Below are 13,963 nucleotides of genomic sequence, written 5' to 3'. Positions count from 1 at the left end.
TCCTCCTGGCACTGTGGAAACAAATGGCAAATGGGTGTTGCTGAGGCGCCGTCAAAATGTGCCGCGGTTATTTACGCTGCATGATTTGTGCCTCTTTGTATTCTTTACAATATGGGCAGCCTGCAGTGCTGGGAGATGTGCTAATTCTACAAAAACAGGAAAAAGGACGACCATTCAGTGAAAAACACCTTTTCTAATCTAACAGACATATCTGAGTTACTGAACTAAAATCAATGGCGATCAGCGGCTGCTCCTGGTAGAGCCTTGTTTACACTGATGATGCACAGCAAGCAAGAGACAGTCTGCGGCCTGGAGAAGTGAGGGCAGCCGCACACAGCAGTAGAGCCACAGGAAACGCTTACTGCGTTTTGGTTCCTGCGAGCCGCCGTACCGTCCGGGGGAGCGCTGACAGCTGACTGATCACGTGACCTCGCATGTCTCTTTACTTAGTTGAAGCAGGACCGGCGCGAATCGGTGTAGACAGGGTCCGGAGAACCGAGCTTGTCACCATGGCGACTGCGGTATTCAAGGAGACAGTGAGGTAGTGTGACGGGAACGGATCCGGTGCAATATTCTGGAGCATTACCGCAGGGGGAGTGGCGGGGTCTGCAGCCCTGTGTGCAGCGGCATCACATATGGCGGTGTTCTGTAGAAATAGCCGGGGGTCAGGGCGAAGGGCACAATCACCCGGCGATCTTCAGACCCCATCCCATCTCCCAACAGCAGAACATGCGCAGGGCTTATAAATGCTTTCCTTTGAGACCCCTTGGCTGCTGCTCCTCAACTCCCCCACCACCCCCTCTGGTTGTTCCTACTCCTTCCTCAGTGGTCATTATATGGACAGGTCTGGTCACTGCTCCTTCCTCAGTGGTCATTATATGGACAGGACTGGTCACTGATCCTCCCTCAGTGGTCATTATATGGACAGGTCTGGTCACTGATCCTCCCTCAGTGGTCATTATATGGACAGGTCTGGTCACTGATCCTCCCTCAGTGGTCATTATATGGACAGGTCTGGTCACTGCTCCTCCATCAGTGGTCATTATATGGACAGGTCTGGTCATTGCTCCTTCCTCAGTGGTCATTATATGGAAAGGTCTGGTCATTGCTCCTTCCTCAGTGGTCATTATATGGACAGGTCTGGTTACTGCTCCTCCATCAGTGGTCATTATATGGACAGGACTGGTCATTGCTCCTCCATCAGTGGTCATTATATGGACAGGTCTGGTCACTGCTCCTTCCTCAGTGGTCATTATATGGAAAGGTCTGGTCATTGCTCCTTCCTCAGTGGTCATTATATGGACAGGTCTGGTTACTGCTCCTCCATCAGTGGTCATTATATGGACAGGACTGGTCATTGCTCCTCCATCAGTGGTCATTATATGGACAGGTCTGGTCACTGCTCCTTCCTCAGTGGTCATTATATGGACAGGACTGGTCACTGCTCCTCCATCAGTGGTCATTATATGGACAGGACTGGTCACTGCTCCTCCATCAGTGGTCATTATATGGACAGGTCTGGTCCCTGCTCCTCCATCAGTGGTAATTATATGGACAGGTCTGGTCCCTGCTCCTCCATCAGTGGTCATTATATGGACAGATCTGGTCCCTGCTTCTCCATCAGTGGTCATTATATGGACAGGACTGGTCACTGCTCCTCCATCAGTGGTCATTATATGGACAGTTCTGGTCCCTGCTCCTCCATCAGTGGTCATTATATGGACAGGTCTGGTCCCTGCTCCTCCATCAGTGGTCATTATATGGACAGGTCTGGTCCCTGCCCTCCATCAGTGGTCATTATATGGACAGGTCTGGTCCCTGCTCCTCCATCAGTGGTCATTATATGGACAGATCTGGTACCTGCTCCTCCATCAGTGGTCATTATATGGACAGATCTGGTCCCTGCTCCTCCATCAGTGGTCATTATATGGGCAGGTCTGGTCCCTGCTTCTCCATCAGTGGTCATTATATGGACAGGTCTGGTCCCTGCTTCTCCATCAGTGGTCATTATATGGACAGGTCTGGTCCCTGCTCCTCCATCAGTGGTCATTATATGGACAGATCTGGTCCCTGCTCCTCCATCAGTGGTCATTATATGGACAGGTCTGGTCCCTGCCCTCCATCAGTGGTTATTATATGGACAGGTCTGGTCCCTGCTCCTCCATCAGTGGTCATTATATGGACAGGTCTGGTCCCTGCTTCTCAATCAGTGGTCATTATATGGACAGAGAGAGAGGGGAGCCAGCACAATCTGAAATTGGCATGCATCATATAAAAAGTGAAAATTCACAGATTTATTCCAACTGTACTACAATAAAAAAATGAGATTTTTAGCAAATAATTGATCAATTTTTTGAGCCACCCCTGCCAACGTCACGGCAAATCTCAATAGGGGGGTCCTACTCTACATTCTGTATTTCATGTGCCATGCGGCCTCCTAGATAAAGTTAAAAGCAGAACCATAATAGAGCACACATACCTGTAACCTGTATATAACCGCTTCTATGTTGCAAAAAAGGCACTTGTGGATAGAGACCAGCCCAGGTCCCAGCATGTGGAGCAAGCTCTGCACCATACCAGGACTATATCAGAACTGATCCTCCCAGTGCCAAACAGCAACCATTGACAAAGGCGGACCAGATCCAAGATGGTGCTTAATTAGCATTGCCTGTGGAAAGGGTGAGGTAACTGAATCTGAACAGCCACCAACAGGAGGAATATATTGCAAACCAAAATCAGGCGTGCATGGCATGGTGGTGACCGGCCACCAGAATTTGTAGCATAACTACGACCAAACAGAGAGAGAGGGGAGCCAGCACGATCTGAAATTGGCATGCATCATATAAAAAGTGAAAATTCACAGATTTATTCCAACTGTACTACAATAAAAAAATGAGATTTTTAGCAAATAATTGATCAATTTTTTGAGCCACCCCTGCCAACGTCACGGCAAATCTCAATAGGGGGGTCCTACTCTATATTCTTTATTCCCATTGTGCCATGTGGCCTCCTAGATAAATTAAAAGCAGAACCATATTGAAGCAAACGTACCTGTAACCTATATACTGTATAACCGCTTCCATGATGCAAAAAGAGGCAACTGCGGATAAAAGGCAGCCCAAGTCCCAGCATATGCAGCAACCGCCAAACACACCAGGTCAATATCAGATCTGACCTTCACAGTGCCAGACCAGCAACCATTATTAAGGGTGGACCAGATTCAAGTATGGTGCTTAATTAGCAATGCCTGTGAAAAAGGATGAGGCAACTGAATGTGAACAGCTACCAACAGGACGAATACATTGCAAACCAAAATCAACTGGTTGCAGGTATGTGTGCTCCATTATGGTTCTGCTTTTAACTTTATCTAGGAGGCCGCATGGCACATGAAATACAGAATGTAGAGTAGGACCCCCCTATTGAGATTTGCCGTGACGTTGGCAGGGGTGGCTCAAAAAATTGATCAATTATTTGCTAAAAATCTCATTTTTTTATTATAGTACAGTTGGAATAAATTTGTGAATTTTCACTTTTTATATGATGCATGCCAATTTCAGATCGTGCTGGTTATCATTTTTTTTTTTTTTTTTTTTCATTATATGGACAGGTCTGGTCCCTGCTTCTCCATCAGTGGTCATTATATGGACAGTTCTGGTCCCTGCTCCTCCATCAGTGGTCATTATATGGACAGATCTGGTCCCTGCTCCTCCATCAGTGGTCATTATATGGACAGGTCTGGTCCCTGCTTCTCAATCAGTGGTCATTATATGGACAGGTCTGGTCCCTGCTTCTCCATCAGTGGTCATTATATGGACAGTTCTGGTCCCTGCTCCTCCATCAGTGGTCATTATATGGACAGTTCTGGTCCCTGCTCCTCCATCAGTGGTCATTATATGGACAGATCTGGTCCCTGCTCCTCCATCAGTGGTCATTATATGGACAGGTCTGGTCCCTGCTCCTCCATCAGTGGTCATTATATGGACAGATCTGGTCCCTGCTTCTCCATCAGTGGTCATTATATGGACCGTTCTGGTCCCTGCTCCTCCATCAGTGGTCATTATATGGACAGGTCTGGTCCCTGCTTCTCCATCAGTGGTCATTATATGGACCGTTCTGGTCCCTGCTCCTCCATCAGTGGTCATTATATGGACAGATCTGGTCCCTGCTTCTCCATCAGTGGTCATTATATGGACCGTTCTGGTCCCTGCTTCTCCATCAGTGGTCATTATATGGACCGTTCTGGTCCCTGCTCCTCCATCAGTGGTCATTATATGGACAGGAGCTTTGAGCAGTTTATAAGGATGTCTGTACTAACAAGTTAGGGAAGAACCTGTAATAACTATATATTGGTTTGTGCCAAAGAATTACGTCCCTATCACAATTGCTAAAGGAATGACAAATCTCCGCCAATGAGCCAGTATCTGCTCTGGCAGTGGCTGGATGTGCACGGTGTATAAGTGGAGGACCACAGATCTGTTCATTGGTAGCCGCTGCAGATCGCCTCCTGATTAAGTGGTATAGGAGCTGATCAGCCGTACTCAGGAGCGGCCACTAATCTGCGCTCTTCTGTCTGCCCACCTGGCCACTGCTGGAGCTGATAACAGCCGATCAGCGATGATTTGTCAATGTTTTAACAAATGTGATGGGCCCGGACCAATATCCTAGTGGATAACCCCTTAAAGGGAACCTGCCATATTGAGACATTGAAAGCCAGATTCATCTGCAGCGCGGAGGAACCGGACAGAGTGATATGAAGGTCTGCGGAAAACATTTATCATAACCTGAGTTTATTCATTGAAATCCCATCTCACTCTGGGATTAGAATTCAAGTGGGCGTTACTAATCAATGATTGACAGCTATCTATATATGCTCACTCTTAAGCTGGGTTCACACATAGCGACAGCGACAACGACATCGCTGTTACGTCACCATTTTCTGTGACGTAACAGCGACCTTGTAAGTCGCTGTTATGATCGCTGCTTAGCTGTCAAACACAGCGACGCAGCAGCGATCATAACGTCGCTACATGTGCAGAGAGCAGGAAGCCGCGCACACTGCTTAGCGCTGGCTCCTTGCTCTCCTAGCTACAGTACACATAGGGTTAATTACTCGATGTGTACTGCAGCTACATGTGCAGAGAGCAGGAGCCGGCACTGGCAGCGAGAGCGGCGGAGGCTGGTAACGAAGGTAAATATCGGGTAACGAGGGAAAGGTCTTCCCTTGGTTACCCGATGTTTACCTTGGTTACAGCTTACCGCAGCTGCCAGATGCCGGCTCCTGCTCTCTGCTCGCTTCATTTCGTCGCTCTCTCGCTGTCACACACAGCGATCTGTGCTTCACAGCGGGAGAGAGACGACGAAAAAATGAAGCTGGACATTCAGCAACGAGCAACGACCTCACAGCAGGGGCCAGCTCGTTGCTGGATGTCACACACAGCGACAGCGATGGGACGTCACTGCAACGTCACAGAAAATGGTGACGTAGCAGCGACGTCGTTGTCGCTGTGTGTGACACCACCTTTAGAAGGAAGGCCGTCAATCGCTTATTAGAATCGCCCACTTGACTTCTAATGCCAGAGTGAAGGGATGTCAAGAGTGACCCTCATTTCAATTTTATTTCATAAATCAATATTGCACCTGAAAATAAGAAACTTTGTGTCATCTGTTATCAGAGACGTCCGCTTCTTTCTCCTCCAGTCTCAATTTACTGGTAGAATATGCTTTATCCTAGACCTTTATCAGCACCAACTGTCATTTCTCAGTAAAGACACTATATCCCTACTTTCACACTTGCGTTGTGTGACGGATGCAACGGATCGTACAAAACAACGGAAAGCTTTTTTTTTTTATTTTTTTTTTCTTCTTTACAGTTTTACCGGCAGCAGACTATTGTGAACGATCAGCTGATCACCCGGCGGCCGGGCGCTCAGCTGATCGCTCTGAATAGCCGGCGGCCGGGCGCTCAGCTGATCGCTCTGAATAGCCGGCGGCCGGGCGCTCAGCTGATCGCTCTGAATAGCCGGCGGCCGGGCGCTCAGCTGATCGCTCTGAATAGCCGGCGGCCGGGCGCTCAGCTGATCGCTCTGAATAGCCGGCGGCCGGGCGCTCAGCTGATCGCTCTGAATAGCCGGCGGCCGGGCGCTCAGCTGATCGCTCTGAATAGCCGGCGGCCGGGCGCTCAGCTGATCGCTCTGAATAGCCGGCGGCCGGGCGCTCAGCTGAGCGCTCTCGCATGCCGGCGGCCGGGCGCTCAGCTGAGCGCTCTCGCATGCCGGCGGCCGGGCGCTCAGCTGAGCGCTCTCGCATGCCGGCGGCCGGGCGCTCAGCTGATCGCTCTCACATGCCGGCGGCCGGGCGCTCAGCTGAACGTTCGGCCACCGAGAAAGAAAATAAAGTTTCTGTGATGTAAAAGAAATAAATAAAAAATGAGCATGCGCAGTGAAAAATAAAGGTTTCTGCTGCTCAAAAAAAGTTACATGCTGCGTTCCTTCTTCCTGACGCAGCGTCAAAATAACGACGCTGTGTCGTCCAGCGGATGCAACGCTGACACTTGCATTACAGTGCGTCGTCCATACAAGTCTATGGAGAATAGCGCAGTGCGTTAACGGACTGCTCTATTCTCCATAGTGACGGACTCCGCTGAACGCAAGTGTGAAAGTAGCCTGAATTGGGAGTGAAATATCAGGTTTCTCTGATGATACATTACAATTTCTTCTTTTCACATGTTTTACTGATTTCTGAACGAATCGTTTATTCTTTACATGATTGGATCTCCAGTTCTGCTGAATCTTCCCACAAGCCGATATACAATCTGCTGAGCTCCTCCCGCTCTGTAGCCGGTGCCGGTGGACCGGACTGCAGTTCTGATGTGACCGGTTGCCTTCCAGCTGTATGTCAGTTGTGGCTTTCTTTTTGGCTGCAGACACTTGTGCGTTATCTACATAAGATTACATTGTGTAGTTTACGTATCATCTTCTTTTCTTTATTAGCATAAAACAAGCAGTCTCCATGATGAATGACATGGACGCCGGGAAGTTCCCCAGGCTTCTATCACGGATCCTCCAAAAGCTTCACCTAAAGGTGAGTTCTGAAAATCTATCAAAATTAGTGAAAACATGAAATGCATAAAAGAATAGGGGAGAGACTTTATAATTGTAGTATAGATTCTCTTCTCTCCGGTAATAAGCCCATGGGCCATGTTTCTTCTGTCTCTGATGCTGGCCATATACTTTGGGTATTTGTCAGTAGTGGTCCTGGCCCCCCTTATACACAGCATGTCCAGCTAATGTGCATGTGGTCTGGTTCTGGGGAGGGCCATTTCGACTTACAGGACATCCCCTGACATAACAGGGTCTGGTATGCTTAAATCCAGCTGCACTGTTTTATTTCCCCACACGTTTTTTGGAAAATCAAGAGATTTCCAAACTCATTAGGCTAAGTTCACACATCCTGTGTTTTCAATCCGTCAGGTCCGTCAGCAACGGATCAGTCATTTTCAAGATGTCAACTGATGCAACTGATGTGTTTTTCACAGGATTCCTTTCACAGGAATCCTGTGAAAAAACGGATCAGTTGCGTCCGTTACATCCGCTGTGCGTCCGTTTTTTGACGGATCAGTCATGATCCGTCTGTGTTTGGGACAGCCCAGTGGGCGTGCCAAGCATGCTGGGCATGCTCAGTAGAGCATGACGGAATCCTGCGCTGGATTCCGTTGTAAGACGGATTACAACGGAATCCTGCACCATAGACATGCATTACAAGCTTGGCGGATCGCGACGGATTCCTGCGCGGTGCGTTGTTTTCAACGGCCCGAAAAACGTTACATTCTGCGTTGCTACCCGCTCGGCGGTCAGTCAAAAACGACGGACCGCGACGCAGCGGATGCAACGCAGGGTCATCAGTCGCAATCCGTCGCTAATAGAAGTCTATGGGGAAATACAGGATTCCTGCAAAATATTTTGCAGGGTACCGTAATTCCCCAAGGCGACGGATTGTGACTGATGCAAAACACAGGATGTGTGAACTTAGCCTTAGATGTGTGGACGCTGCTGATCTGTCGCTAGCTTCATACCTCTCTTACATGGAAGAACTTACCGTATTTTTTGGACTATAAGACGCACTTTTTCCCCCCCAAATGTTGGGGGAAAGTGGGGGGTGCATCTTATAGTCTTAATGTAGGGCTGCGGGGAATGAGGGTGCTGCGGTGGAGCAGGTCATCGGTGGCATGAGCAGGCTGTAGCAGCCTGCCGTGACCACGTGGGCCCGCTCATTACATATGCACGCCCATCCTCCCACCCATCTCTCAGCGCTGAAGCCAGCACTGACAGGTGGGTGGGATGATGGTCAGGGGGTGCGTGCATAGTAAACAGCCTGCCCGCATGATCACCCCTGGCAACTACAGCCTGGAGTGATCATGTGCGGCTATATTCACTGCTCCTCGCACATCATCATCAGCGCGGGGTGCAGTGAATCAGTATAACTCACCGTTCCCTGCAGCACCGCGATCTCCTCCTGTCTGCCGACCGCGCTGTGTGGAGACTAGCGATGCTCATAGCGATGTGCACACGGCCGCGCCGGCACAGACAGGAGAACATCGCGATGCTGCAGGGATCGTGGCCGGCTCTACACAGCGCTACCAGCACAGACGGAGGAGGAGCGATGCGTGGAGCGAGGAAAGGTGAATATAAATGTTTGTTTGTTTTTTTTTTGTTTTTTTTTCTGTGTGTGCCGCAGGATGATGGCGTATATAGCAGGATGGGGGTATATAGCAGGATGGGGGTATATAGCAGGATGGGGGTATATAGCAGGATGGGGGTATATAGCAGGATGGGGGTATATAGCAGGATGGGGGTATATAGCAGGATGGGGGTATATAGCAGGATGGGGGTATATAGCAGGATGGGGGTATATAGCAGGATGGGGGTATATACCAGGATGAGGGATATACCAGGATGAGGGATATACCAGGATGAGGGATATATATAAAATACCGTAGTACCCGGTAGTACCCGGGATAGTAACTGTCTCTGTGTCTCTTTTCCAGGTCTCTCTGTCTCTCCCTATCCGTCTATCCTATCTTATACTAACAGTTTATTTTGTTCCTATAGCAACCACTGACAGTTGCTATTTATAGCAGGGCTGTGGAGTCGGAGCTCATTTTGGTGGAGTCGGAGTCGGTATAAAATGCTCCGACTCCTAAAATATATAATAAATTGGGGACAGGAGTGCAATGCAGAATGTGCTGAATATTTTACTAAATAATAACATTTAGTATAATGCTTATATTTAAGTGAAAAATTTATTGTAGTACAATGTGAACATCAGACATTTAATTGTTTTTATGATACAATAATCAAGATATTTGGATAGAACATAAAATATTTATTGGAATACAACTTTAGAACACAAAAAACTAATAAATTGTAAATATGTAATATATATATATATATATATACAGTGTATATACACACACAAGATATATATGTAATCTACTGTATATTACATAGTGTATTACATATTTACAATTTATTACAGTTTTTTGTGTTCTAAAGTTGTATTCCAATAAATATATTTTATGTTCTATCCAAATATCTTGATTATTGTATCATAAAAATTATTAAATGTCTGATGTTCACATACACATATTCATGTACTACAATAAATTTTTCACCTAACTATAAGCAATATATGTAGGAGTCGGAGTCGGAGTCGGAGTCGGAGTCGGAGTCGGAGTCGGAGTCGGAGTCGGAGTCGGAGTCGGAGTCGGAGTCGGAGTCGGAGTCGGAGTCGGAGTCGGAGTCGGAGTCGGTGCAAGAGAATTTGAGGAGTCGGAGTCGGAGTCGGTGCAAGAGAATTTGAGGAGTCGGAGTCGGAGTCGAAGGTTTGGCTTACCAACTCCACAGCCCTGATTTATAGTCTACTATAGCTCCCAGCTTCATTCAGTTTAATGGCTGCAGGATTTTTGTAGAGTAACTGGAAAGCACGGGGTTAAATTTTCCCGCACAAACAAAGTCTATGACGCTCCCTGAGTCACATGGAGTGCCTGTGCAAAATTTCATTATTGTACATGCGACGGTGCGGATTCCTTTAGGGGACATACACACATACACTGAGCTTTATATATATAGATAGATAGAGATATATATAGATAGATAGATAGATAGATAGATAGATAGATCTATATCTCTATCTATCTCAGGATAGGGTGCCTTAGTAGAGAATTTGGGGACATTACCCCCATAATAGTGTGAGCAGCAGATCCTTGCCCCATAAGTGTGTCATGACCACATGTTTTGCTTAAAATTTTATTTTCCTATATTCCTTCTTTAAAACCAGGGTGCGTCTTATGGTCCGAAAAATATGGTACATCAGAAATTGTTAGCTAAAACCAGGACTGAAACCTAGAGGAAATGGTAATGATCAGACTGGTAGACTGGTAACTCCTCCGTCTTCTGGACCCTAGTTTTCGATAACAAATACTGATGTAATTGTTGACCATTACTGTCATGTGAAGAGGCGTAGGAGGTGGAACGGTATCATCGACATGTCAGAGAATTGTGCTGGAAACTCTTCAGGACTCCTGCATGGCGGTCCATTATTTTTCCTGCTCTGATTTCACATTTCTGCTTTTTCGCCGTATTTCTCCCATCCTTGCCGTCCTCGTATTTTGCAGTGGGACAGTTAGTTTTTCCAGTATACTGTATTTACGGCTGACATCACCTGAGTGGATCCATAGAAAGTGCTGAGAGGCTGTGGGTGGTCTTATTTTGAACATCATAGATGTGCTCCAAAATTTTCCTGCTTAAGGGTCTAGAGGTGCATCCTATATATTGTAGATTACAGCTAGAACAATAGATTATATAGAGGACGTATGTCGAACTATAGTTGATAAAGGAGTTATTTCTGTGTTTTAAAATTTACTGCAGATAAAAACATTTTTGCATTAGCCATATAATGACAAATATCACAGGTTTTTTTAGGCATATTTATGACATCCCACAGTTGAAAGCCATCCTCCAGCCACATTAGTCATTCTTTGATTAGAACCCTTATTTGTATGATCGCTTGGAGGTATAACATTACAATAGTAGTAGCTCTTTTAGAGACAAAGTGAACCTCATTTTTTGACAAAATATCCCTAAGAATAGGATCAGTGTGCAGCACATGCGTCATATCGATATACATACAGGGTGGTCCAAAAGTAGGTGGACAATATGTGTAATAGGGTTATGAAGGGGGAGATTTATCAAACATGGTGTAAAGTGAAGCTGACTTGGTTGCCCTTAGCAACCAATCATATTCCACTTTTCATTCTTCACAGACTCTTTGGAAAATGAAAGGTGGAATCTGATTGGTTGCTAAGGGCAACTGAGTCAGTTTCACAGATCCAGTTTTCACAGATAAATCTCCCCCAAATCTGTGTTCTTTCAGACAACCCATAATGGCAAATAATTTAAATACAGATAAAAAAAAATGGATTTTAAAAGAGTATTGGAAATCTCAAAATGCTGAAACAGTTAGATCAAATTGGGTTGAGACATTTGGTACTGAAGCCCCAAAGAGACAAACCATTTACCGCATTCGTGACAAATTCGATGCCACTGGCTCAATCCTTAATGCTCCAAAACAGGTCGACCCAAAACAGTCTGTACAGAAAATAATAAGCAACTTGTTGCTGAAACATTGGTTCAAAGTCAAAAAAAGTCACCAGAAGAGTCTCTTTAGAATTGGGAATGTCACGAGCTTCTATCATGCGAATCCTGAAATCTATTGGGTGTAAGGCTATGTGCGCACTAGTGTGTTTTACCCGTGGATTTACCCGCGGATTTGCTGCGGAAATTTCTTGAGAAATGTCTGCAATCTTTGTGCAGACATTTCCCAGCAAACCCTATGAGAAAAAAAAATAGCTGTGCGCACACTGCGGATTTTTCTCAAGAAATTTCCTTGAGAAAATTTTCTCGACAAACTTTCTTGAGAAAATGAGCATGTCCATTATTTTCCGCAAGTACCCTGCGGAATACCCCCGGAATTTCACTCCATTCACTGTAATGTAATCGCGTAAATTTCGGGGGTATACCGCAGGTAGCAAATGATGTGCGGTATACCCCCGGTATAGCCACGATTTACCTGCGGTAATGCTCATCGCTGCCTGCGGTTTTGCAGGAAGCGATGTCATTATGCCAGGAAGAGGAAGCGGAGCAGAGTAAACACAGACGTCACACTCCCTGGACGCCGCACAGAAGCACTTCCGTGCGACCTCCAGGTCTGTCCCGTGCAGTCTGTGTCCCGCTCCAGCCTCGCGGCTGCCTGCACTGTAGGGTGTCAGTGTCTGCCCGCAGTGTCAGCAGCTTGTCACCCTGCAGTGTCAGTGTCTGCCCGCAGTGTCAGCAGCCTGTCACGCGGCAGCGCAGGCAGACACTGACACCCTGCAGTGCTGGCAGCCGCGGGGATGCCGAGCGCTGCTGTCAGGAGGTGAGATCATTACCTGTTGTGACGATCTCCTGCCTCCTGACGTCACCCCTGTCACTGCTGTCTATGCCCGTCTCGCGGGCGGCCCGAGACTGTCACTGTCACTAGCTTCTGACAACGCGGCGGGCATAGAAGTCAGTGACAGCGCTGACGTCAGCAGTACAGGAGATCATCACAGCAGGTTATGATCTCATCTATGCTCCTGATCGCAGCGCTCGGCATCACCTGCAGTGACCTGGGCTATTGATGTTAGCTCAGGTCACTGCACTGCTCTCCCAGCCAATGGGGAACATTCTGTTCTTCATTGACTGGGACAGCGACTATGGTATGGATCTCCGTGCCCCCCTCTCCCCCCTTATTGGATTACGCCGGACGTGGAATTGATTGTTCTTTTCAATAAATTGGTTAAAGAGGGAATGTTTTGGGGAGTGTTTTTTCAAATAAAACTTTTTTTGTTGTCTATTTTTTATTTCTTACTGACTGGGTTGGTGAAGTCGGGTATCCGATAGACGCCTGACCTCACCAACCCCAGGGCTTGATGCCAGGTGACATTACACATCTGGCATCAACCCCATATATTACTTCGTTTGCCAACGCACCAAGGCAATGGGATGAGTTGGGGCGAAGCGCCAGGATTGGCACGTCTAATGGATGCGCCACTTCTGGGGCGGCTGCGGACTGCTATTTTTAGGCTGGGGAGTGTCCAATAACAGTGGACCTCCCTAGTCTGAGAATACCAGACCACAGCTGTCCGCTTTACCTTGGCTGGTGATCCAATTTGGGGGGGACCCCACGGTTTTTGTTTTAAATTATTTATTTAATGTAAAATAACAGCGTGGGGTGCCCTCTATTTTGGATTACCAGCCAAGGTGAAGCTGCCAGCTGTGGTTTGCAGGCTGCAGCCGTCTGCTTTACCCTAGCTGGCTACAAAAGATGGGGGGACCTCACGTCGGTTTTTTTTTTTTATTATTTATTTATTTTATGGCTAAATACAAGGCTAAGCACCCTTTAGTGCCACATGAAAGTCACTAAAGGGTGCCAGCTTAGAAAATGCAGGGAGGTGGGACATTATATAGGTCTTTCTCATCTATCTATCTATCTATTCATCTATCCATCTTTCACTCTATCCTTTATCTGTCTATCGATTTATCTATATTATTTATTGCAAAACCGCAGGGACCAACCTGCGGCAAATCCGCATGCGTTTTTCCCGCAGATTTTTCCGCAGTTGCGGAAATCTTCAACTCCCAGAAGTTTCTTAAGAAATTTTCTTGAGAAAAATCACTTTTCTAGTGCGCACAGAGCCTAAAGCTTATCTTATCATCCACGTCTAATAAATGGTTTATTGGAGGATGATCCAGAGAGGCGGCTGCAATTTAGTGAGATTATGCTTAACGAAATTGAAGAAAATCCAGTAATTTTAGATAACACTATGTGGAGTGATGACGCTTCTTTCACATTATCCGGCCATATTAGCAGGCATAATTGTATTTAC

General features: G+C 46.8%; 1 protein-coding gene across 2 annotated transcripts in view; it reads left to right on the top strand.

Moving 5' to 3' along the window:
• The first annotated feature begins 404 nt into the window (after positions 1-404).
• Positions 405-13,963, top strand: part of COMMD10 (COMM domain containing 10) — a 430,106-nt gene continuing 416,547 nt past the window's right edge. For both annotated transcript variants that reach the window (XM_075324990.1, XM_075324991.1), the window contains exons 1-2: positions 405-541; positions 6,990-7,080. In XM_075324990.1, coding sequence (XP_075181105.1) covers positions 435-541; positions 6,990-7,080 — 198 coding nt within the window. In that variant the 5' untranslated portion in view covers positions 405-434. The remainder of the gene's footprint in view (positions 542-6,989; positions 7,081-13,963) is intronic.

Source organism: Anomaloglossus baeobatrachus, chromosome 1 (assembly GCF_048569485.1).
Source record: "Anomaloglossus baeobatrachus isolate aAnoBae1 chromosome 1, aAnoBae1.hap1, whole genome shotgun sequence".
NCBI lineage: Eukaryota > Metazoa > Chordata > Amphibia > Anura > Aromobatidae > Anomaloglossus > Anomaloglossus baeobatrachus.
This window is presented reverse-complemented; position numbering and strand designations above follow the sequence as displayed.